At 45.0% G+C, this 22,138-nt stretch overlaps 1 protein-coding gene across 1 annotated transcript in view; it reads left to right on the top strand.

The window, feature by feature from the left end:
- TBC1D22A (TBC1 domain family member 22A) overlaps window positions 1-22,138 on the top strand; it is a 173,782-nt gene that overhangs the window by 114,958 nt on the left and 36,686 nt on the right. Inside the window, exon 12 of the mRNA XM_063307950.1 lies at window positions 12,412-12,507. Coding sequence (XP_063164020.1) covers window positions 12,412-12,507 — 96 coding nt within the window. The remainder of the gene's footprint in view (window positions 1-12,411; window positions 12,508-22,138) is intronic.

Here is a 22,138-nt window from a genome sequence, read left to right as displayed (position 1 = left end):
GAGAAGGGCCGAAGCATGACTCCTGAGACGAGTGCATTTCGTACTGTGCAAATCATGCAGGAAGTTCCATCTCCCAAGGGCCTGAAAGATGGACCTCTGGAAATAGAACTGTTTTTATCAGTTGAGGTTGAATAGTCGAAGTTCCATAGCGGAGAGGTCCATTCTTCACGTGATTGAGAATGGTCCAAAGATCTAAAAGCACAAATATCAAGGTTATTATAAGGTCAGAAGCGTGCAACAAAACAAATACAGCAATTATTTGCAACAGTTGAGGGGCATGAATGGAACAAGCTGAGGGCCTTTCCCTGAGACAGAGTGGAAGTCCCTTTCATCCATCCTTGAGTAACTCTACTGGTGTGAATATTACTGTCCCCATTGATGATCCACATCCTCACTAAATGCTGAGGGGGCATCTTGTGTTTGGTGTTATAGACTTTCTTGACTTTGGTGGAAACTTTGAGAATCTTGAGACCACCATCTCAGTCCTTCTAATACAATAGAATGTATTCAAGTTTCAATGTCCCTTTTAATGTGACTTCTTTCCATGTGTCAGCTGACCTGTTTTTCGAGAGCTACACAGCAGGTGGTAAGCTGTGTTTCTTCCTATCCTTTTGTAAATCTGGTGGGAATTTAAAATCCAAAGTGCATATCCTGGGTCTTTCACAAGATGGATCCTAGGGGGAGAAGCTTGCCATTCTCTCAGATCTCCATCGTATTGGTTATGACCAGTGAAAAACAAACAATCACCTTGAACAAATGAGCAAATGGATGATCTGGCTTCCTAATCTCCATGTTGAGCTAGCTTCCCCCAGCTTAGCTTGTTAAATGGAGGTGGGGGGGAGAAGGTCACAGCTCCTCTACTGTTAGGTCATCTGCATGGAAAAGAAAAGATGAGAAATAGATAAGAAAGTAGGAAAGTAGGCAAATGGTACAGAGCCCTACGCCTGTCAACAAAGTGAGAACAATTGAATGACAGAGATGTTGAAATGTAATCAATTGGGTACATAGCTGCAAAAGATATACCCCATTTCAGATATAAAACATGGGATTTTCCTTCCTTCCTTCCTTCCTTCCTTCCTTCCTTCCTTCCTTCCTTCCTTCCTTCCTTCCTTCCTTCCTTCCTTCCTTCCTTCCTTCCTTCCTTCCTTCCATGTTCTGATATCCTCACCCTTCCCCTGAACGTTCTAAATGAAATTACCTTCATTAATGAAGCCATACTGTTTTCCAGCATCCCAGACTTCTGCAGGGACTTGTGGAAATGTCTGCTGGACTTTAGCAAGCTGGAAGAGAGAGAAAGAAGTGCATCACACTGATGCCAAGTGTCTTGGAGAGCAGTTCCCCTTCTTCTCTTGACCCATTGCCCCAAATCTTACCCAGCAAGACATCCATTCCAGCAATTCCCTAGTCTACCATCAAGTGGAATGAAGGGAAGAAGAAACCCTCCCTGCCCTTTTCTCCCAAGAGAGAGGTTAAATGATGATGGGTTCCCAAGAGCAGCAGGGGACCCACAGCCTACAATCCATGGTATTATAGGTTTGCAACATACATTGATCCTAGGATGATGGTTCCCACAGTAGAGAAGCTGTTTCAAGACTGAGGAGAAACATCTCCATCCATGTGGCTCAAAGTGCTGTGGATTTGAAGAAGAGAGGACACCTTTGCTCATTTCCCAGAGCCAAGAATCTCATTGCCAAAGGGCACATGTGCAGTTTACGGTACATTCTTCTCCAGGCCTTTGGAGCCATCCTCTCCCTCGAACATTGCCCCAGCCTTCCGAACTCCCAGCCTCTTTGGAAGGAGGAAGCTTTGGGTTGGCATTTCCCAGCAAAGAACTCAAGGTCACTATAAACACTTTTTTCTCATTTGCAATTCTGGCCTTGCAACATTACAGTTGAAGACGCTTGATCACAAAGAGATCCCTGCATGAAGAAAAACAGCTCTTGTGACAAGCCAGTGTGCTTGTGGTGCTTGATGCCTATATTCCAGAACAATCCCCAGCTGTTGTTCAGAGTGGGACATTGAACAGGAGTTTCCACACTTGATTCTCTGAATGTTTGCACTGGCCAAGTGTTCCTTCAAGTTCCTCCTGGGACTTCTACGCCCTTACCTTCAGAATGAAAATGAAGTGCCGTGTTGTCGGACCTTGCCGAAGAAGACCTCTGAGCATGAGGCCCAAGGCCTCCTCCAGCAACTTCTTCTCGACCTGAAAGGAAACACAGAGAGGGTGACATACCCTTTGCCGGAATGTCTTACCAGCCATGCCAACGTTGGAATGGAAATCCCGGAAATGTTGGTGAAGGTGGTACCTCAGGAATATCCTCATCTGTTATCTCCATGGAGCCCATCCAAAGGAAGACAAAGAGGTCCAGGAGCATGGATTCCACAGGTGAGTCCATGGCTGGTGGAACCTTGCTGTAGAGGCCAAAGAAGGAAGAGGCATCAGTCAATCGTCTTAGTCAACAGCCCTCCACTTCATTTTTCCCAAGAGAATAGGAGAAGCTGAGCCAACCACTGGGAGAGGTGGGGAGGTCAATCTACCCTCTCCACCTCACAAGGAAAAGGTTTCCTTTGATTTTGTTTCCCCAGCTGGAAGTGTCCAAAAGTTGGGCAATGGACCAACTGAAGCTTCTGGGTGGTCTTTAAGAGCAGCCCTCTGTGGAGTATGTTGCACTAGTCAAGCTACAAGGCGACCAGGGCATGAGTGACTGTCTGAAAGGTCTCCTGCTGTAGGAAGGGGCACACCTGGTATACCAGATGAAGCTGTGCTTTTACTTTTTTGTCTGTTTTTGTTTCTCTCCCTTCTTACTCTCTGAGTACTGCAAACAGATTTTTCTTACACACTAGAAAAGAAACAAGAAATTGACCTGATCTCATAGACCACAAGAAGTGCAGCTAGTCCTGCAGAGAAGCTGCTTAAATTGTTGTCCTCCAACAGAGCCTGGCGGGAAACAAGAACGGAGAGAAGCAGAGAACCCAAAGTCAACCAGGCTGCTCTAGCCCACGCCTTCCTCTTTCTCCCAGCCCCTTTTGACCTGCTCTTCTGCTTCAGCTTGTCTTTCAGCCCAAAGGGGAATGTCCCGCAGGTGAAGGACCCTTTGCATGGGCCTGTTTTTGAAATCTGCATTCTCTTTCTCTGACAGACTTTAAGCTTCTGCTTACACTTATGAAAATCCAGGGGTAGCTTTTTCCCTCTCCCTCTCCCCCTAGTTTCTCTCCATCGTTCTTTGTTTGCCACCCATTTTCACCTCCCTCCTTCCCACTTACTTACCACCACAGCTAGACTATACAGGTTCTTGTTGCGGGGAACCTGGACTTTCAGTTCCCCGCTCTGCTTCAGCTGAAACAGAGCAGCGATGGAACTGAGGCACTGAATGATGTTTTGGTCCTGCTGCAATGGAAAAGAGTCAAGCTGTAAGTCAGGCAGGCTGTGGGGCATCTTGCCCCCAGTAGTCCCCAATGGCCTCCCTTTGAGAGGGGAAGCTGGAAACCCTTCTGAGACTCTCTCTATCCAGTGGAATCATTTGTACCACACTGTGATTGGGCAAAAGAATCTGAGATTCAAAGCTGGAACAAAGCCCAGCCATGGGACCCTCTGTGTCCAAGGAGTACCTACGTGTTGGTCTGCCTTGCTGTTCCTCTCATAGACCTCTTGCCAGAGATTCTGGCTGGTCCGCAGGTCTGTTCTGACACAGGCAGCCTCGCATTGGGCCTTACGTGCCTTGTGGGGATCTTTCTTTGTGAAGAGGAGCCTCCTTTTCCCTCGGCTGTCCTGTTTGGGGAAATCTGGGAAAGAAGAGACGGGGCTGTGATCCTCAGCAAAGTTTTAGGTCTCCTACACATGAAGGAAATGCGGCAAAGGCAGCCCTGTCCATGCAGCGTCCTCCCCATCGAGACCCGATTCCATCCATTAAAAAGCTTTTTTGGTTCACAGAGCTGATAAGTCTCCTGGCCATAAGAGAAGTCTCGTGGTGTCCTTGGGCAAATCCCACTCTCTGTATTCCCCCTCCCCATTTGCCAGTATGTAGACAAGTGTCACTGAACAATCTTGAAGGTGCCCAGAAGAGTCCCGTGGAAGCCAAAGAACTTGTGGGAAATCAGTGTGGACTCAGGAGGTCCAGCAGGAGGGGTGCTTCGTGGTCAGGAACAGCCTCTGTTTTGCCTCTGCCCTGTCCCTGTGTGCAGCCTTGAATCAGGAAAGATGCAGAAGTGGCTCCTGTTTATGCCTATATGGAGGGGTCCACTCCTGAAGGGACTCCCTCCCTTTCCCTCTCAATGCCCCATCCCAACCCAAAGCATCTACTCACCAAGCCGCTCCTCTTTTTGGGGCTCTGGATCAATAACAAATTTTATTTTTTTTTCCTGAGGAGACTTTGCAGTATCCTCCAGTTTGCCTGCTGCTCCTGGAGAGCTTTGGGTACCAGCTCCTGGATCACTTGCTTTCCTACCCTTTCTTTTTTTTCTCCCAAAACAGGAAAAACAGTTGAGAAATCCCCTAGAACAGAGAGGAAGGAAGCTTCGGAAAGGAATGGACTGAGGCCTATTTTCTAGAATCACTTCATTTCAATTGAACAGACTTCGATCCTGTAACACTATCCCCATGATGGAGATCAGCCAGGAGGAAAATTAGTACTTCTTGGTTGAAGCGATTACTTTCAACAGTAAAACAGCCTATTTCCCATCTAAGATCTCTGGTGAAAAATTGGGAGGTATCCCAGAAGGCTCCCATGGAAGGCAGAAAACCTCATGAGAAAGCCAGGTAGTCAGAGAAGATACAGTAGGAAGGGTGCTTAGTGAATCAGGAAAGTTTATCCTGTGCTCTCCCTCTGGGTAACCTTGCATTTGGGAAAAGAGAGAAGTTTCTTCAGTAGAAATCTCTGTGATGGAGCCCAGCCCTGAAGACAAGCCTTGCCTACTTTTCCCCTCTCTGTTCCCCCATCCCAGGGCAAAGGTCTTCTTACCAAAATGCTCCACAATGCTTTTTGCATCCCGATATCATTAATTTATTTTTTTCTCCTTTGCTGTACATAATGACTGGTATCCTGCACTTGTGACACTTAGTGACATAATAAGTGACACTTAGATCCCCTAACAACATCCCTGTGGTTCACAGGTGCCCAAGTGGAAAAGGTGTAGTTCCAGATTGGGTTGACCTGCGTAATTTTAACCTTGTTTTGCTTTTGGGTGATCTACTGTCTTCCTTGGCCACTCTAGCTTTTCCTTCAATTTTTCTTCAAAGTTCAAGAAAACATGGCTAATTCAGGAAGCAAGGTAAAGGGGGTGTATGATCCCAGTTGATTAAAAAGGATCAGCTGAAGAATTAAAACTAGCAGGGAAAGCAGCTGGGTGTGCCCTGGAGCCCATCTTCTCCCTGCTTCCCTTTCCTAAGAAGAGGCCAAATGGGCCTTTTCACCCTTGGAATTCCCCTCTGAGAAGTTGGCTACAAAAAGAGGGAAGGTTCCCCAGAGTCCAGCAGCCCTCCTGAAGTCCAACTTACATCCTGGAAGACATTTTCAGTCTGTGAACAGTCAGTACCTGCCAGTTTAACCTGAATGGGTGAAGTCATAAAGCCTACCAAAGGCTTTATGACTGCAAGATAGGTGCCTGGTTAATTACTTTGATCCTACCAAAGGTCACTGCTCCACCTTTTCTACGTACACCAATGCCAGGCCAAGGTCTCTAACAAATCACTAAAGCTGCATATTTCTTATCTATTTCCACAGAAGGCATAGCATTTTAGATGTAGATGGCCTCTTTATATGGAAGCTCCATTAAGTAGCTGACTGACCAAGACCAATTGATGCAGCTCTTGGTCAACTTCCAGTCTGATTCCCTTTGCATTGCCGTGCTGGGTTTTTTTGTGTGGATGTCTCTGTGTGTCTCGACATCCCAGTGTGTCTAGGATCAGCTCCCTCTGTTATTTCTGCTTAGGTGCAAACACCTTCCTCTGCATCCCAAATTGTTGTTAGATGGTGCTGACTCTAAGGACAGAGAGAGAGAGGAGAGAAACTCTGTTTTTTTTTAATTTCAGACATCATTTCTCATACAGCAATCTAGGCCAAGAAAAAAAAAATCCTGCATTTATAACACAGAGTCTGTCAAAACACAATACTGTATGGCTGAATGATGCTGTACCCCAAATCACATGACCCTCTTTTAGCCAAGTTCCAAGTGTTGTGGGATCCAGCTGTCAAGGGAGCCAAAGGATCAGATTTTTCCTCTGGGAAGAAATTGCTGTCCTGGACCGGCTTGGTCAACCTTTTTGCATTCCGGACAGCTAAACATTGTGTCTTGAAATAGATGCTGCAAAAGACTTTGTTCTTAATTTCTGGGCTATAAATTAAGCAAGTGAGGCTTTTCAGTGACATTCCTCCATCCCCAGAGAGATACCAAGCTGGATCATACCAAAATGGCATGATTTCCTGCTTCCTTTTCCCAACAGCAATGTGTTGATTTCCTTGAGCAATTCCACTAGCAGGAAACGTTGGCAGGAACTTCTGACCCTCCTGTCCCCCTTAATTTGCAGGTATTCTGCTTTTGTGCGTGAAGTCCTAGTTCTTATATCTAAGAGCAAGAATTGGCATGGGGTCAAATAAAGGCCATGTAGATGCCTCTTAGAACCACCCCAGCCAGTCACACAGTCGATACAGTGAGTCATAGAGTTGGTAGTCACTTTCAGTCTTTACTCTCACCAGCATCTCACCCTTGGAGATCTGCTATTTCTGTCCAAGGAAGTTCAGCTGAGCTAGACTTACATTCCCTCTTCCTTTAAAGGTCCAAGGCAGCCGTCCTACATGTTTCCATCATCAGGACTGCAAGATAGGTGCCTGGTTAGTTACTGATGGACTAATAGATAACCCCCTCCTCAGCTTCAAGAACGTATTTCATTTCCTTCTCCTTTGGGAGAGGTGGGAGTATCCGGCCCCAGGTGCGTTGCTCTTTCTGTAGGTAGAGCTTTGGTCTTTACCTTTTGGGTCTCTTTTAGTCACAGCCGTCCATTCAGGATTCTATCAACAGCCTCCTCCCCACTGTTTCTGCCTTCCAGCAATGCCAGGCCAATGCCTTTGGGAAGATATAAAACGAATCGGGAAAGCTGCAGGTTTCCTGTCTTCTTGCCCAAGAGCCCTAGCTCTTCCCATGTAGACTGCCCCTTAGTATGGATGCTCTGTTAATCTACCACTTGGGCAAGACTCATTATGGCAGCTCTCTGCCAGATGTTGGCCAGGCAGTGTCCCTATAGCCCCACGTCAAGGCTCAGCTCCATCTGTTCCTTCTGCTTGGATGAAGACACCCTCCTTTTTCTTCTGCACACCAAAGTTCCAGAGAGAGAGAGAGAAGAAGGGAATCTCCCTCCCCTTAAAACGTCTTAAAATCAGGACTACTTTCTATCTCTTCCTCTTCAGCCAAAGTCGGTTTTGCAACACCAAGGATGGGTTCTCCAACATGCTAAACCCTAAATCCAGATCAGGAAAAACAGTTCAGATGTTCATAGAATATATTCTGCCCAACTAAAAAGCCATCTGGTGCTGTTAATCTTTAAACTGATGAATGAATTTATGTGATCACCACCAGTTGTTCAAGGAGAAATGGAGCCAATTCTCACGTCAGCTGAGGTTTTTATGGGCAGCCCTCCCAAATTTTGCACTCGCTCTTAAATTTACTCATTTCTCACTAGGAAGGGTGACCCAGTCTGAGAACTTCTGCCTTAGAGAGTTTTCTCATGTTTAACTGCAGGGTTAGGCATTGCTATTTCTGCTGGTCTCTTATACTTCAGCTAGCTTGTCCTTGACTGAACATTCTAATACTTCTATTATACTCCTCCTGCCATGAGGCAGCACAATTCCTGACATGTCACCTCCCTCTTTCCACTGTTTCTGCTTCTGTTCCTTGTGATCTGCAGATCTGTACATGGTGAAAAGAGTTGTGTAAATGAATGTTTGTGAATGGGGTTGGAATGTGTCATTAGGATCAGATGGGATGTGAGGGTGTCATCATGGTTTCAGTTTGTCCTGGCTCAAAAGAAGATGTGAGTTCAGAATGTTAATCCTGAGATAATGTACTCAGAGGCTGAGAAGAGTTTTTCAGCTGATAAGCTCTTGCAATTCCTAAACTGGTCTTCAGTTTATCCATTTCAGAGGACATTTTAGCTTATGGAGATTTCAAGTACAGTAAAGTGGTGACTTTATCCATTTATCTAGAATCAAAATCGTTTCAAGATTTCTAGACTCCTTGGTTTGAATGAAAATCAAACAAACTCTGGCTGGGAATGTTGGGAGCTGTAGTCCAACGCGTCTGAAAGGAATCAGGTTGCAGAGGGTGCTATAGAACATGAACAGAAGATGGGTGTGAGATTACTGTGTATCCCTTTTAGAAATCTGATGGCAGCTTCTTTGTATGTCTGACTAGCTCCTAATAGGAATAGATTATTCAGCTATTTCAAGCCTGTTCAGACTTGAAATCCAAAATGCAGTATAATCTTCTCAGCTGTTCTCTCCCGTGCTGAATTTTCCAAACACTGCATTTGTTAATGCAGCTGCAAAAATATAAAAGAAATATTATTCAGTCCAACAGCTTTGTTAGTCAACATCTGATATTCTCAAGTCCCCCATCAGGCTGCTCAATCCTTACTGCTACTTATTATTGGTCCATATATATGGCAGAATTGCAGCTGGTGTTAAACAGGGAACCTGTTTAAGGCTAAGTTTGCAGAGGAAGTGGAATTATGCCTTTCTCATTTCTAACTGTTCCTTACTAATTCTGACGGGGGGAAAAAGTTGTATTGTCCATCATTTCTTTCTGCATAGCTTTCTTAGTGAAAGAAAATGGAGATTAAAGAAAATGTGTTAGCTCTGTATTGTATACAGCCCTCCTTCCAAATGAGTTTATCTGTTTGCTTGTTTGTTTATTTTGTCCATCATGAGTTCATACTGTGAAAGTGAGATGGAAAGGAGGCCTTCAATCAAGTAAACTGGTTGCTGGTCCAGCCAAGTGACTGTACTTTCAGAGCAGGACTGCTGAATCCTTGGTATTTATTCTCTGGTGTGGAAGTGGAGCTTTGCAGCCGGTTCAGTCAAATAGAAGCAGCCTGCAAAAGCTTTTTTAAGAAAATCACAGATGACTGCCACTGTTATAGAAAAGAGATTTAGCAATTAGCTATTTCCTTCATGGAGATACAGTAGATATTCCCGTCCAGAGTCCCTCCTTTGGGGGGGAGATGGGCGGTAATAAAATTCAACAAATAAAATAAATTCCCTTCTGAAGCTTAAGTTACCTGGACATTGCAGGATGTGCATTTCAAAGGAATTTGCAGATAGTTTATTTCAGTAAGAGACATAATACTAAATAAACTTACATTTTCTCCCTCTGAACCCCAATTTAATTAACGTAGGAATAGATAATTATGTGCTACAACTTAATCCTCGATTATAGCAAGTTTTGACTGTGGTTCTTAAGAGTTGTGGTCTAGAGGATGTGGGTTATTGGCTTTTGAAATAATTGTCTTTTGTTTTTCTTGAAAAGGGTTGGCAGTTTTTCTGTTACAGATACTTCTGTCACAACTTTTAGGTTCTTATTCTTTTGGAAAGTGGTTGGCTGGTTCAAAATATGGAAGAGAGGACTTCTAACTCTCCCTTGTGCTTGCTGTCCACTTCCTTGTAGCTCCTTTTCCACAGTTCAGATGCTTTTTTTCCAGGTGAAATAATTGCTTGGTTGGAAGTCAACATACCAGTGTCTGAGATACAGCTTGGAGTGAGTGAATGGGCAGAGTTTGATAGCCCATGAAAAAGGAGAGCCAATTAGTACCTTTCACCTAAGACCCATTTTGCTATTTCCTTTGCACTACTAATTCTTTTTGTAACCCACTTATCTAAACCAATTTTAAAACAATCTGTCCCCAAATAGTCTTCAAACAGCTACTCCTACAACTACTTCAAGCTAGTGAAACAATTACTTTTATTATTCCAAGGAAGTATTGTTTGACTTTAGTAGCCACTACAGATAAAGCATTATACAAAGAAATAGGAATAATATTTGTTATTTGTATGGTTTGTACTGGGATCTAAAACTTTATTTTTTAAAAAAGGGGTAATCAATGTGTATGTTTTACTGCAGTTGGGAAATGACCCTTTAAACTACAAATCTCTTGGTATAACAGTAGAATAGGTTTTGTTGCAATTATAAACCAATATTGGTTAAGCCTCATAACAACATTCCCTTTTGAACTGGTGAGGTGCAATGTAACCACATAATTTATTCTGCTTTACTTCTCTCTGTCTCTCAGTTTAGACTCAGCTTCTGACTAATTCATGAGATTTTTGAGGGCAAAGTCTGAAATAATGGGTTCGATTTCATCCGGAGAAGCGATAAACTTTTTGTGAGGCAATGTGATATTTGTGGTGTTAACCGTCTAAATGATTTTTATTGATGATGACAGATGGTTCTGTGGTGATGCACTCAGAGTCACGCCTAATATGTTCAGAATAAGTCTTCTGGAAGGCTGTACATCTGTTTTTAAGATCTTTTGCTAAAATATTTAAATCAAGGTCATTGTTTATATTTGATTTCTAAGCAGCTTTTAGCTATTGGCCTGCCATTTTATACATTTAAAGATGAATTTGCTTGTAACTTCAAGGGTTGCAAATGGAAAGTTATAATAGGTAGCAGGTGTTAGGAAAGGCAATTATGCATTAGGTGCTTTGCTCAATTTCCAAAACTGTCCAAGACTATCCATTTGAAATGCTTTATACCCTAGTTTTATCCCTGAACTATGATGAATTCTCAGATCTAAAGGGAATATGCATTTTTCCTTTAATGAACTGAATGCTTAAGTCCATTTGATTTAATTTAAAAGAGCCTAGGCAAACAGTACTGAAAAACAATGTGAAAAAGGAAAATACCAAGAATAAATTTAGATCTTTGGCATAGTTTGCAATTTTATTTCCCTTTCTTAAGGAAAAATTTTTTTTTTGATACAGCTTGTATAGGGAATGTTATTTAGGCCTTTATGTAAAGCATTATTCAAAGTTTCTCATGAAGTTTTGCTCAATTACTTTGACTTCTACCAGATGGTGTTGGATTTAGACTGAAAACAGTGGTTTCTTCTTTTCCATGCTCCCACAGACATAAAAGATTTACTAGATCAGATCAAAAATCAATTTTAAGCCATCTTACACGGTCACCTTCAAATTCTAAAAAATTATGCTTTTCTTTTGTCCTGAATCTTCTGTCAGTTTTGTTGAGTGTAAGGGTAGTAAAAGCTCTGTTTCTCCGTGGTAGGTATAGTTTGTTGTCCTTTTTCATGTGATCTCTTTAGCTGTTACCTAATTCTTCCCAAATTCTTTGCCTTATATTATAGAGAGGTGTGAATCATCTTAGCATCCTTGCTTTGTTCTTTTTACAGTTTGAATTGGGTCAACTACAGATGGCATGTTTAACTGGGTCAAGGAATGGGGTGGGGATTGTGTTGTGTGAACCGTTAAACTTGTGAGTGGGTTGAGAAGGAGTTAGTTTTAGCCCCAGACAGTCTCAGGTCTCTTTGGTTGAAATTAAGACTCCTGGACTGCTGTGTCTTACAGATAGGCCTAAGGTGGTTAATTTTCTTGCACAGAGGCAAAGTCTCTGTGCGAGAAAAAAAGCAGACTTTTTTATTCCCCATCCTTCTCCTGCTATAATGGTAGTGATTCTGATTAAACATTAGGAATTTTTAGAACATCCTTCATTCAAGTTGTTTATGAGATGGGACTTCTGAATAAGACATGTTCTTCTGTATACTAGAAGACTACATCTTTCTGATACATAATTTCTTGGATATAACTTGATTATAAATGTATTGTCATAAGCATATTGATCATTCCCAACTCTAGATCCTTTAATTACCTTTCCTAGCAACCTCATGTTTATATAAACAGATTGGGGATTAAACCAACCTCTCTAGATATTTCCTCCAAATACTACCTTCTACACTTTTTCTGTCAGGTAAGAATGCAGCCAATACAATGCAAAATATGACAGGTTGTACAGAATGATGCCTTGTTTCAGAAGTCATCAAAGCTGGAGAAGAACCAGTGAAGTCCATTGTCTCTTCCCCAGCAAAACTTGCCGATGAAGAACAATCACAGCAGTTTTATTCCCTAAACTAAGATTGAAGCCAGATGTCTTTTCTTGATGCTCAATAGCAGAAGCTTATTGGTTGATAGTATGTTTTTTATATACTTGCATAAGCTAGGCATTCTGGAGCAGTATTGTTTTATTTATTCCTCCTCTCCTTCCCCAAATGAAAAGGCTATTATTTGGAATCTGATTCTGCAATTAATCTTAACAATTACATTTTAAAAATAAGGAAAATAACGAAGACTTCTGATAAATATCTATCCAAATATGTTTTTATTTAGATATATATTTGCTTTCTTTTAACAGTCTGAACCAGAAGGTTTTTCCCACTTCCACCTATATGTCTGTGCTGCCTTCCTTGTCAGATGGAAAAAGGAAATCCTAGAAGAAAAAGACTTCCAAGTAAGTAAAACGTTATTTTTATTTTTTACTAAAAAAGAGGATTAAAAAAAAACTCCATAAACATTAGAAGCAAAAGACTCCCACTTTTACTGGGTTTCAACAGCCTTAGATACATTTGGACGTTTTTCAGTATTTCTCTTGCTGAGTTTGAAATGAAAGGAAAGAACAAAGTTGCAGCTGTATGTTTTCGCATCTATCCGTCTCCTTGTTTCAGATGGGGCGAGATCAAGATAGTTTGACGCCCCCCCCCCAAATGTGGCTACTAGGAGCAGGCAAACTTCATTTGATAGAATTCCAGCACAGCAACTTTCATGTAGAAAAGAAATTAAGGGGGAAGAAAAACCGCTTTGGTAACTGGTAAAATCTAACTCACCTGGCCATATAGGAAGATAAAGGAGAAATATCTTCTCATGTTCAAATGAAGTCCAGAGAGTGACATGCCATGTGTAGGCAAAGACTGCCTATTTTCACTGTCCACAAATACCAGTTTGTCCAAGTGCATGAGGAGGTATGTTGAAGTAGAATTTCTTATTCATTTTTTCAATAAGAATTTTATTGGATTTCAGATAGATAAAAACTATAGAAAAACAAAAAAACTACAAAGAATAATAAAACTAAAAAAGAGTGAAAACGCAAATTTTTTTTAAAGGTTACAGAAAGAGGTGACTTCCAACTTTTAACAGCAAGGCTATAAACAATCTCCATAATCAATCCCTTACTCTGTATTAAACCAAAATCACATTATTTCTATAAATCATTCCATTGGCACAATATAAAAATCACTAAATACAATTGCTCCCTCCCCTTACGTTAAAAAAAAAGAAAAAGAAAAGATATATAAACCTCCTAATCAACTCCCCCCCAGTTAACATTTATTTTATTACTTTCTTCCTACTACTATTCTATACATTCCTGTCTACTATAATAAAGATCAAACTAAAAAACATGTAAATTGTCTGCCATTGTAATTAATAATACAATTATAATAATCCTAATCATATCAAACCTAAAACCAAACATTTATTTATTATTTTTTTATATGCCTTAATAATCTTAATTGAAATCATTAAATATAAGTGAAGTCAACCAAACCTTAAAAGCAATCCAGATAAATATTCTAAAACCCTTACCCCACTTCAAAATAAACCAAAGCATTTATATATCTCCACAATATACACAGAGCTTTTTTCATAAAGAGATCAAGCAGCCCAACTGCCCCCACAAAAAACTCCAACTTCTCTTCAAAGTCAATTTCACTCATAGCTTGCAAATCGATCCCTCCGTTCAATCTCTTCAACTCAACCAACTGATCTTCATCTAGCATTTCAACAGAAGCCCGATCTCACTATTAAAAGAGACATTTCTATCACTGTTAAGCTCTTCAATTTCCTCCATGACCTCCCCAGCCAGATGACACATTTCAAACCTCAGTTTTTCCACAATGTCCTGAACACCCCCTATAAGAGCTTGGCAGGAATCAGAAAGCATCTGTTTAATGTCTCGGTGAATGTCAGAAGTCTGATTGAAACCCTCCATGTCTCATGCAGTAGATTATGGTGCCCCCTAGGAACTTAACCAGCAAAAGTGGGAGATTATAGAAGAATTTTCAGAATGTGTTTACACCAGTGAAAGAAAGCTAACAGGCAGTTCTCCAGAGAAAGTAGCAGCAGAAAGCTGAGAGTTCAAAACAGCAGATTCAGCATGGAGGAAAATGCTAAAATCTTCAAATTTAGTACAGAAATAATAATGAGACAATTACATAGTTTCAACCCTCCTTAATATTTGGATGGAAAGCAAAATCCAAAACTTAAAAAGAACTTTAAAAAAAAAAAAAGAATCACAAAAATAACGATAAGCACCAAGACAGCATTTTCTCCTTGCTGTAGAAAGCCTCTCTTAGGGTACACATTCTTTAAAAAAAAAAATAAATTGGGTGATTTAGAAATGGGGTGGCTGGACTTAATGTCCCTTTAAGGCTACAGCGTGGCTTGGAAATGATGACACCCCAGCCTCCGAGCAGCTCTTACCCATCGATCACAAACGCTGTTTACTATCTCCTGGCTGCAAGCCGCCGTCCTGGAGAACAAATGGGGTAATTCTGAGTGATTTCCTTTCCTGATAAAATGCTCCTGGGCTTCAGGAAAAACCTGCTGCATTGTCAGTCCTGCCCGTGGAACCCACAAGCACAGTGTTCAGTCTGCCATGTCCCTGCTGGAAGTCTTGAATTTCTGTGATACCTACTGATATGTATATTAGCCAACAATAGCATGAACTTTGGAGAATCCCAGTCAAGAAACTACTTGGACTCTGCAGGAAAAAAAATCACACATAAATCTTAATTCTTGTGAATTTGCTTATAGAGCTAACCTGGTTTTTAAAAAGGCAATTATTTGGGTGCAATGAAGTACATGCCATTATGAGAGTTTTGTTTAGAGAGACCTAGCTAATGCATTGTAAGGCTCAAAAAGGCTATAAATCACTAATCTCAAAAAAGGTAGGCTCAGAAGGCAGTTGCAAATTAGTTCCATATCGTCACCCAAAAAAACATGGATGTGTCCATGTGGAGGTAGTCCTCAACTTATGACCATTTGTTCGGTGACCTTTCGAAGTTACAACGGTGCTGAAAAAAATTGACTTTTAACTAGTCCCCAAAGTTATGGTCCTTGCAGTGCCCCTGCAGTCACATGATCAAAATTTGGGTACTTGGCAGCCTGCCTGCACTTATGACCGCAGGAGCACTTCAACCCCCCCCCACCTGTCTCCCTCCATCTCTGCCCTTTTGGCTGCCCTGCACCCTGCCTTGCAAAGCAGCAAATAGCCCCAGAACTGCATGGCTCTGGGGCTGCTTGCTACGCTGTGGCTGAGGGGTTTCTTGGCACACCACAGCTCTGGGGCTGCAAGGAGCCTCTGAGCTGCAGTGTAGCGCAAAGCCACCCCTGGATGCTACAGCCACCCCAGCGCTGTCCCAGCTGCAGTCACCCTCGCCACCCTGCACTCCAAGACCCTTGCCACCCTGCGTTCTGCTGCCCCAGCTGACCTTGCTGTCTTCTTGCTCCTGCTGCTGACGAGGCATGCCCAGCCTGGCCCTTTGCACCAAGAAGCCCTTGAGCTGCAGCGTGGCAAGTAGCCCCAGAGCCACGTGGTACTGGAACTGCTTGCCGCCCCACAGGGCAGGGTGCAGGGTGGCCAGAAGGGCAGAGATCGGGGGGAGATAGGTAGGTGGGAGGAGTTGGAGGCAGTCCCTTACCTTACTGAGGATTGGGGCTGGGCGGGAACAAATCTGGAGTGGCTTGGATTGAGGTGGGTCTTCGGCTAATAACAATGGCAGTGGGGAGTGCTGGGATTGCCATCACTAAGCAGTGCAGTCATACGATGTTTTACCTAACGACCACATTGCTTAGTGATGAAATTCCGGTTTCAATTGTGATCGTAAGTCAAGGACTACCTGTAGTCTCCAGGAGTTTGACCTTGACTCCAGGGGGATTTTATTCTACTGAATATAGGTCGGTGTGAATTGTGAATCACATACCTTGCTTCTAAATTTCAACCATTATACATTGTAATGTGGTTCTTCATTCTTAAATATCAACTTTGAATAGGTTACATTTCATACACAATTATTTTCTCTTGACCTTCTCTTGAATCTGTTTTCAGTTTGGTAAAAATCTCACCATCATAGCTGTATCCAGAGCAGGGGATTCAAATTGTGATCCTGGGGCTGCATACAGACCACACCTCCCAGAGCAGGAGAGCAACAGCAAGAAGGAAGGCAGCAGCCTGGTAGTCCTTCCTTAGGCTGACAAGAAAGTGGGACCATCTGAGGATCTCACACTTGTGATAAAGCGAAGCAAGCCAAAAATCAGGCTAAATGGTGCAGCAACTCCCTGTTATGGCTTGAGGTTCTGTGACTCAGCAGAATAGGCTGAAGGGCACTACAGTCCTTGGTCCTGCATCAAGGCACCATCAGAGCTGAGGCCAGGGACTGTTACCCTGCCCCCTGGGCGCACAGTCACACTAAGTCCATAGAGAGAGGAGCCGGAAGTGAGGAGATCCAGACCATGGCTGTAGCTGTGATGGCTTTGCTCTCCCACCCTCCCAGGACTTTCTGGTGGAGAGAAGGCCCTGCATAAGAGAAAGAGGCACAATCAGTGCAAGGCAATGGTGCTGGACCGGTTCTGGTAGCAATGGGAGGGTGATCTTCATTGTTCCTTGCTGGCCTCCATGAAAATGCAATCTACCGCTCACCCAGCTCAACAGAAACTTCCAATTGTCACTGCGGAGCCATCACTGGCCACCTAGATTTACTCTTTCTTCCTCCTATGTTATCATAGTGCCAAACTTTAATTCCAACTTTGCATTTTAAATTCTTCATCTATCCTTTAGCATCAGAAGTTGTATAAGAGAAGAGCAAGCTAAACATCATGACATGAGTAAGAAAAGTTTGGAATCCAGATAGCAGCTCAATCAGCGAAGGACCTGATGAACCTATTCGGTTCATAATCTATTTTTCCATCATTAGACGTAGCTTCAATGGTCTGTCCTGTTGGATGGTTTGGGGTGTCAGGGCTGACCCATGTAGTTGCTGAGCACAATTAGATCTAAGGTTCTTGATCGTGAGTTGTTTAAAAAAAAAACTATCTCACATCTTTGTGGAATTTGTGTGACCGCTATACGTGAACTGTTGCCTTTTGTGGCTCAGATTTGCCTTCAGGGAAGATGCAAAGCCAGCATTAACATTTTATTATATTAACTTCATGCCATCAACGCTTTCAGAGAATAGAACTTTCTTTCTAGACCAATTAAATAGGCTCATTTAAAAGATTGTTTTATCTGTCAGCATTTGCAGTGTAAAAGTTCTACATGAAGCTGCAGCAGCATATTTTTGACTAGTTATTTTCTTAGCTGTTATTTCTAAAACACACCGAAAGGCCTGCCAAGGACTGATTGGATGTATTTTATCGATTTGTTTAAATGCTGCCATTATTATTCACTACAGGCAGGTAGCTAATTGGATAATCACTGTAACATAGCAACCCAAGAAGCATATCGCCATTGTATTACTTCACTTTGTCTCTAAAGCGCTGCAATTATAGCAGTTTTGGGGTCAAAAGGTGGCTTGGAAAAAAACCCCAGAGGGATTGAAAAGGACAAAAGTTACATAGTCTAATATTCACCTCAGGGCTTTCAGATCATTCTGCTAACACTGCTTTATGCAAGATTTTATTTTCAACCCCACTCTATTTGACTGTGTGTGTGATCCTCACATTTTAATCCCATAAAGTGTACACTTAGTGTGTAATGCTACCTTTTTTTGCAGTGTTCAGCAGTATAATAAAATGCAGATCCCATAGATTCTCTCTGAAACTCCAATATTTTAATATGATTAGGTCAGTGCTATTAACTTTGCAGTGTCATTGATCAGCCCTTGGTATTTGCCTCAGGAATGCTTTCTGGATGTTTGAAATGAGAATAGGTGTAATTAAATTCATGCTAACCAAAAGGCTTTGTTGCCACTAATGTTTTTTTTTAATTGAGACAACATGTTTAATATGGATTAACGTCCCTTACATGATTGTATTTGCTCAAGGTTTTCCTTGTGGTGTTTGAATGAACTAAGGTAGGATAAAGAGTCCACAGTGTACAATGACAAGTGAAAGCCAAACAGAAGTCTTGAAGGAAGGTGTGAGGTGACAAGGTGATCCACATAGAATGTACAGGTACTCCTCATGTAGCGACTGCCTCATTTACCAACCGTTCACAGTTACAGCAATGATTTTAAAAAAACTTTGTGACCAATGCCCACATTTATGACCTTTTGTCATGCGCTGCCTACCTCTGAATAACACTCAGACACTGGTTCGTGGATCAGGCTCTGGTTTATTTGCAGGGCAGGTACAGCGTCGGTAGAAAAAAGCTGAGAGTGACAGGAGCGCGCCGGTGCGGGGTTTAAATACCCCGCGCCGGTCAGCGCCCCCTCGCTCACGGTCACGTCACCCCCCTTTGTCCAATACGTTGCCCTGCCGGTGGGTGAGGGTTTCCGGGATCGCCCATCATCAGGTTTCCCATTCCTCTGCTGATTGCTTTCAGCTGGGCGATCCCCGTTGTATTGCCGCTGATGGCTTGGGTGGCTCCGTGATCCGTTTAGCTATTGTTTGTTAGCCGTTAGTCGTTGTGGGTTGATGGCTACTTATCTTGTACCCCTTCACCTATTTCCTTGTCATTGTCATGTGTGCCATTGCGCTGATGACTTTAGCTCAACGGCACTCATGACATACTGCCCCCTTTTCGAATAGTGTTCTCCCCCGGTTTTCTGGGTTTTCCCCGTGGAGCTGTCAAAACGCCACATTTTTTTTTTTTTTTTCAAAGTTCCCGCCGGAGTAGTTGTCGCCCCTCCCTTTGCTCCTCCCTCTACCACGTGCCTTCCCAGGGTGTGTCCATGGTACGCATGCTCGGGTCCTGACCTGGCGTGCGCATGCTCCAGCCACACCCTGTTTGTTTGGCTCAGTTCGGCGAGGAGAGAGGCGTGGCTGGTCGGGTGCTTCTCAGCTCCAGGTAGGGCCCTTCTTTTTCTTATTTAAAGTGCGTCGCCTTTGTTGTGTCTCCTGGGCGTTGCCCCCAGGTTGCCCTGTTGACTTGCTTGCCACTCCCCCGCGGCCGGGGGGCGGGGGGAGGGTGCTGGCGAACGTTTGTCACCACCCCGTGGGCCCGGGGCGGGGGGAGTGAGTCCCGGGGGGGGAAGGTCCACCCAAGTCGCGGGCTTGGGGGGGCCCTTTCCCTTGGGGCACGGGAGGCGGGGGGGCCTGCGGGGGGGGGGTTTGGTTTTGCTGACCTTGGTTGCGGTTTGTCGGGGTATGCCCGGTGAAATGCTCTGGTCAGGTCAGGCGCGTTAACGTTGTGCGCTGCCACCCATTCCGGGTGGGGGAAGTGTTTCCACCTGACCAGATAGTGTAGAGTTCCTCGTTGCTTGCGGGAGTCGAGGATGTCCCTTATCTCGAAGTGGTGTTGCCCGTCGATCATCACCGGTGCGGGCTGTGGCGTGCTTGGGTGCCATCGGGAGGTGGTTGCCGGTTTCAGGAGGCTGGTGCGGAACACCGGGTGGAGTCTCCGGAGGTTGTGTGGCAGGTCCAAGCGTATTGCTACCGGGTTCACTATTTGCGTGACTCGGAACGGCCCGATGTACTTAGGCCCCAGTTTTTTCGAGGGTTGGGTTGATTTTAGGAACTTGGTGGATAGATAGGCCATATCCCCCGCCTGGAACGTCGGTTGTTGGCGCCGGTGCTTGTCGGCCTGCTCTTTGTAGGCAGCCTGTGCATCCTTCAGCGCCGCCGTGATTACTGGCCATGCTTCCGCGATCTTCCGTCCCCAGTCGCTAGCGTCCACCTGGGGTTCCGGGGGTTGAGGTAGCTCCGGTATGGGGACGAAGTCGCGCCCCGAGACTACTTCGAACGGAGTTTTCCCCGTGCTCGTGTGGACGGCGTTGTTGTATGCGACTTCGGCGAACGGGAGCAGTTCAGCCCAGTCGTCTTGGTGGTAGTTAGTATATGATCGTATAAATTGCTCTAAGGTGGCATTAAGAACCTCAGTGGCTCCGTCCGTCTGAGGGTGCCAAGCCGTAGATAGGGCCTGTTGGGTCCCCGTCAGCTTCAGGAAGGCCCGCCAGAATTTGGAGGTGAACTGTGTGCCCCTGTCGGTCACCACACGTGCGGGACATCCGTGTAGCCTGTACACGTGGATGAGGAAGAGTTTGGCTAGCTGTTGTGAGGATGGGACCGACGTGCAGGGGATGAAGTGGGCCTGCTTTGAGAAGTAGTCCTTCACCACCCAAATGGCCGTTTTCTTCTGGCTGGGTGGGAGGTCCACTATAAAATCCATAGAGATTTCCTCCCATGGGCGGGAGGGTTCTGCCACCCGTTGCAATAGCCCCGCGGGTTTGCCTGGTGCCCGTTTGGCCCTAGCGCACGTTGGGCAGGACGCCACGTAGGTTTTTACGTCTCGCCTGAGCGCGGGCCACCAGAATTGACGCCGTGTTAGGTGTAGGGTCTTGAGGAACCCAAAGTGTCCCGCTTGCTTGGCGTCGTGTGACCTATGCAAGATCGCCTGGCGTTGCGAGTCCGGGACGTAGATTCTGCCTTCCCCCCATGCCAGGTCTTGTGCCATCGTTACCTTGTCGGGGTTTGCCAGGAACCAGGGGTCGGTTTTGAGGGCGGCGGCGAGGTCCGTGCGCATTCCCCCTGGTAGTTGCGGTTGGCTTCTTTCCGTCGCCGGTTGTCCCGCCGTCGGCTGCGCCGTAGAGTCGAGCTGCCTCCGTGCGCCGCTTCGGGTGGTCACGGCCATCCCCAGTTGCGAGGCGGATAGGACCGTCCCAATGGTGTCTGGGGCGGGCTCTTCGTCTTGGGGCAGTCGGGAGAGGGCGTCGGCCAGGAAGTTCTTCTTGCCCGGCATGAACTTCAGCTGGAAATCAAAGCGGCTGAAGAATTGGGCCCATCGGACCTGTTTTGGGCTAAGGCGTCTAGGCGTTCGTAGGGCCTCGAGGTTCCGGTGGTCAGTCCAGACCTCGAATGGTTGGGTGGCTCCCTCGAGTAGGTGTCGCCATGTCTCTAGTGCCGATTTCACCGCGAAGGCTTCTTTCTCCCAGACGTGCCATCGCCTCTCTGTCTCGGAGAACTTCCTTGACAGGTAGGCGCATGGTTTCAGGAGTCCCGTGGGGTCTTTCTGTAGCAGGATGGCTCCCAGGGAGAAGTCTGAGGTGTCGGCTTGGACCACGAACGGCCGTTCTGGGTCCGGGTGCGCGAGGATTGGCTCCGTAGTGAACAGCGCTTTCAGCTTGTTGAATGCGGTCTGGCACGCGGGAGTCCAATTCAGCACTGTGCCTGGGTTCTTGGCGCGTCGGGTGTCCCCCACCCCTTTGGTTTTGAGGAGGTCCGTTAAGGGGAGGGCTATCTCAGCGAACCCCCGGGCGAATGACCTGTAGAAATTCGCGAATCCGAGGAAGCTCTGTAGTTGCCGTCTGTTGCGGGGCCGCTCCCAGTTTAGCACCGCTTCGACTTTTGCGGGGTCCATTTCGATGCCGTCCCCGGAGATTCGGTACCCCAGATAGTCTAGGCGCTTTTTGTGAAACTCGCACTTTGTAGGCTTTGCATAGAGCTGCGCCCTTCTGAGCTTGTCGAGGACTTGCCTCACGAGGGTTACATGTTCCTCGTGCGTTTTTGTGTAAATAAGGACGTCGTCGATGTAGACCAGGACCCCTTTGAACAGATGTTCATGCAGTACCTCATTGATGAGCTGCATGAACACCCCAGGGGCCCCCGCGAGTCCGAAGGGCAGTACCTTGTACTGGAAAGCGCCTAGGGGGCAGTTAAACGCCGTCTTCCATTCGTCCCCCTCCCTGATTCGGATGCGATAGTACGCCTCGCGAAGGTCCAATTTGGAAAAGACTTTGCCCGTGGACAGGTGGGCGAGCATGTCCTTCACCAGGGGTAAGGGGTATTTGTTGGACAGGGAAGCCGCGTTTAGGCCCCGGTAGTCGGTGCAGAGCCGTAGGGTCCCGTCTTTCTTCTCCCGGAATAAGACGGGGGCTCCGACCGGTGAGCATGCTGGCTCTATGAATCCCCTGTCTAGGTTTTTATCGATG

Source organism: Candoia aspera, chromosome 7, assembly GCF_035149785.1.
Source record: "Candoia aspera isolate rCanAsp1 chromosome 7, rCanAsp1.hap2, whole genome shotgun sequence".
NCBI lineage: Eukaryota > Metazoa > Chordata > Lepidosauria > Squamata > Boidae > Candoia > Candoia aspera.
The sequence above is the reverse complement of the archived record's forward strand: the minus strand, read 5'-3'. Positions and strand labels throughout refer to the sequence as shown.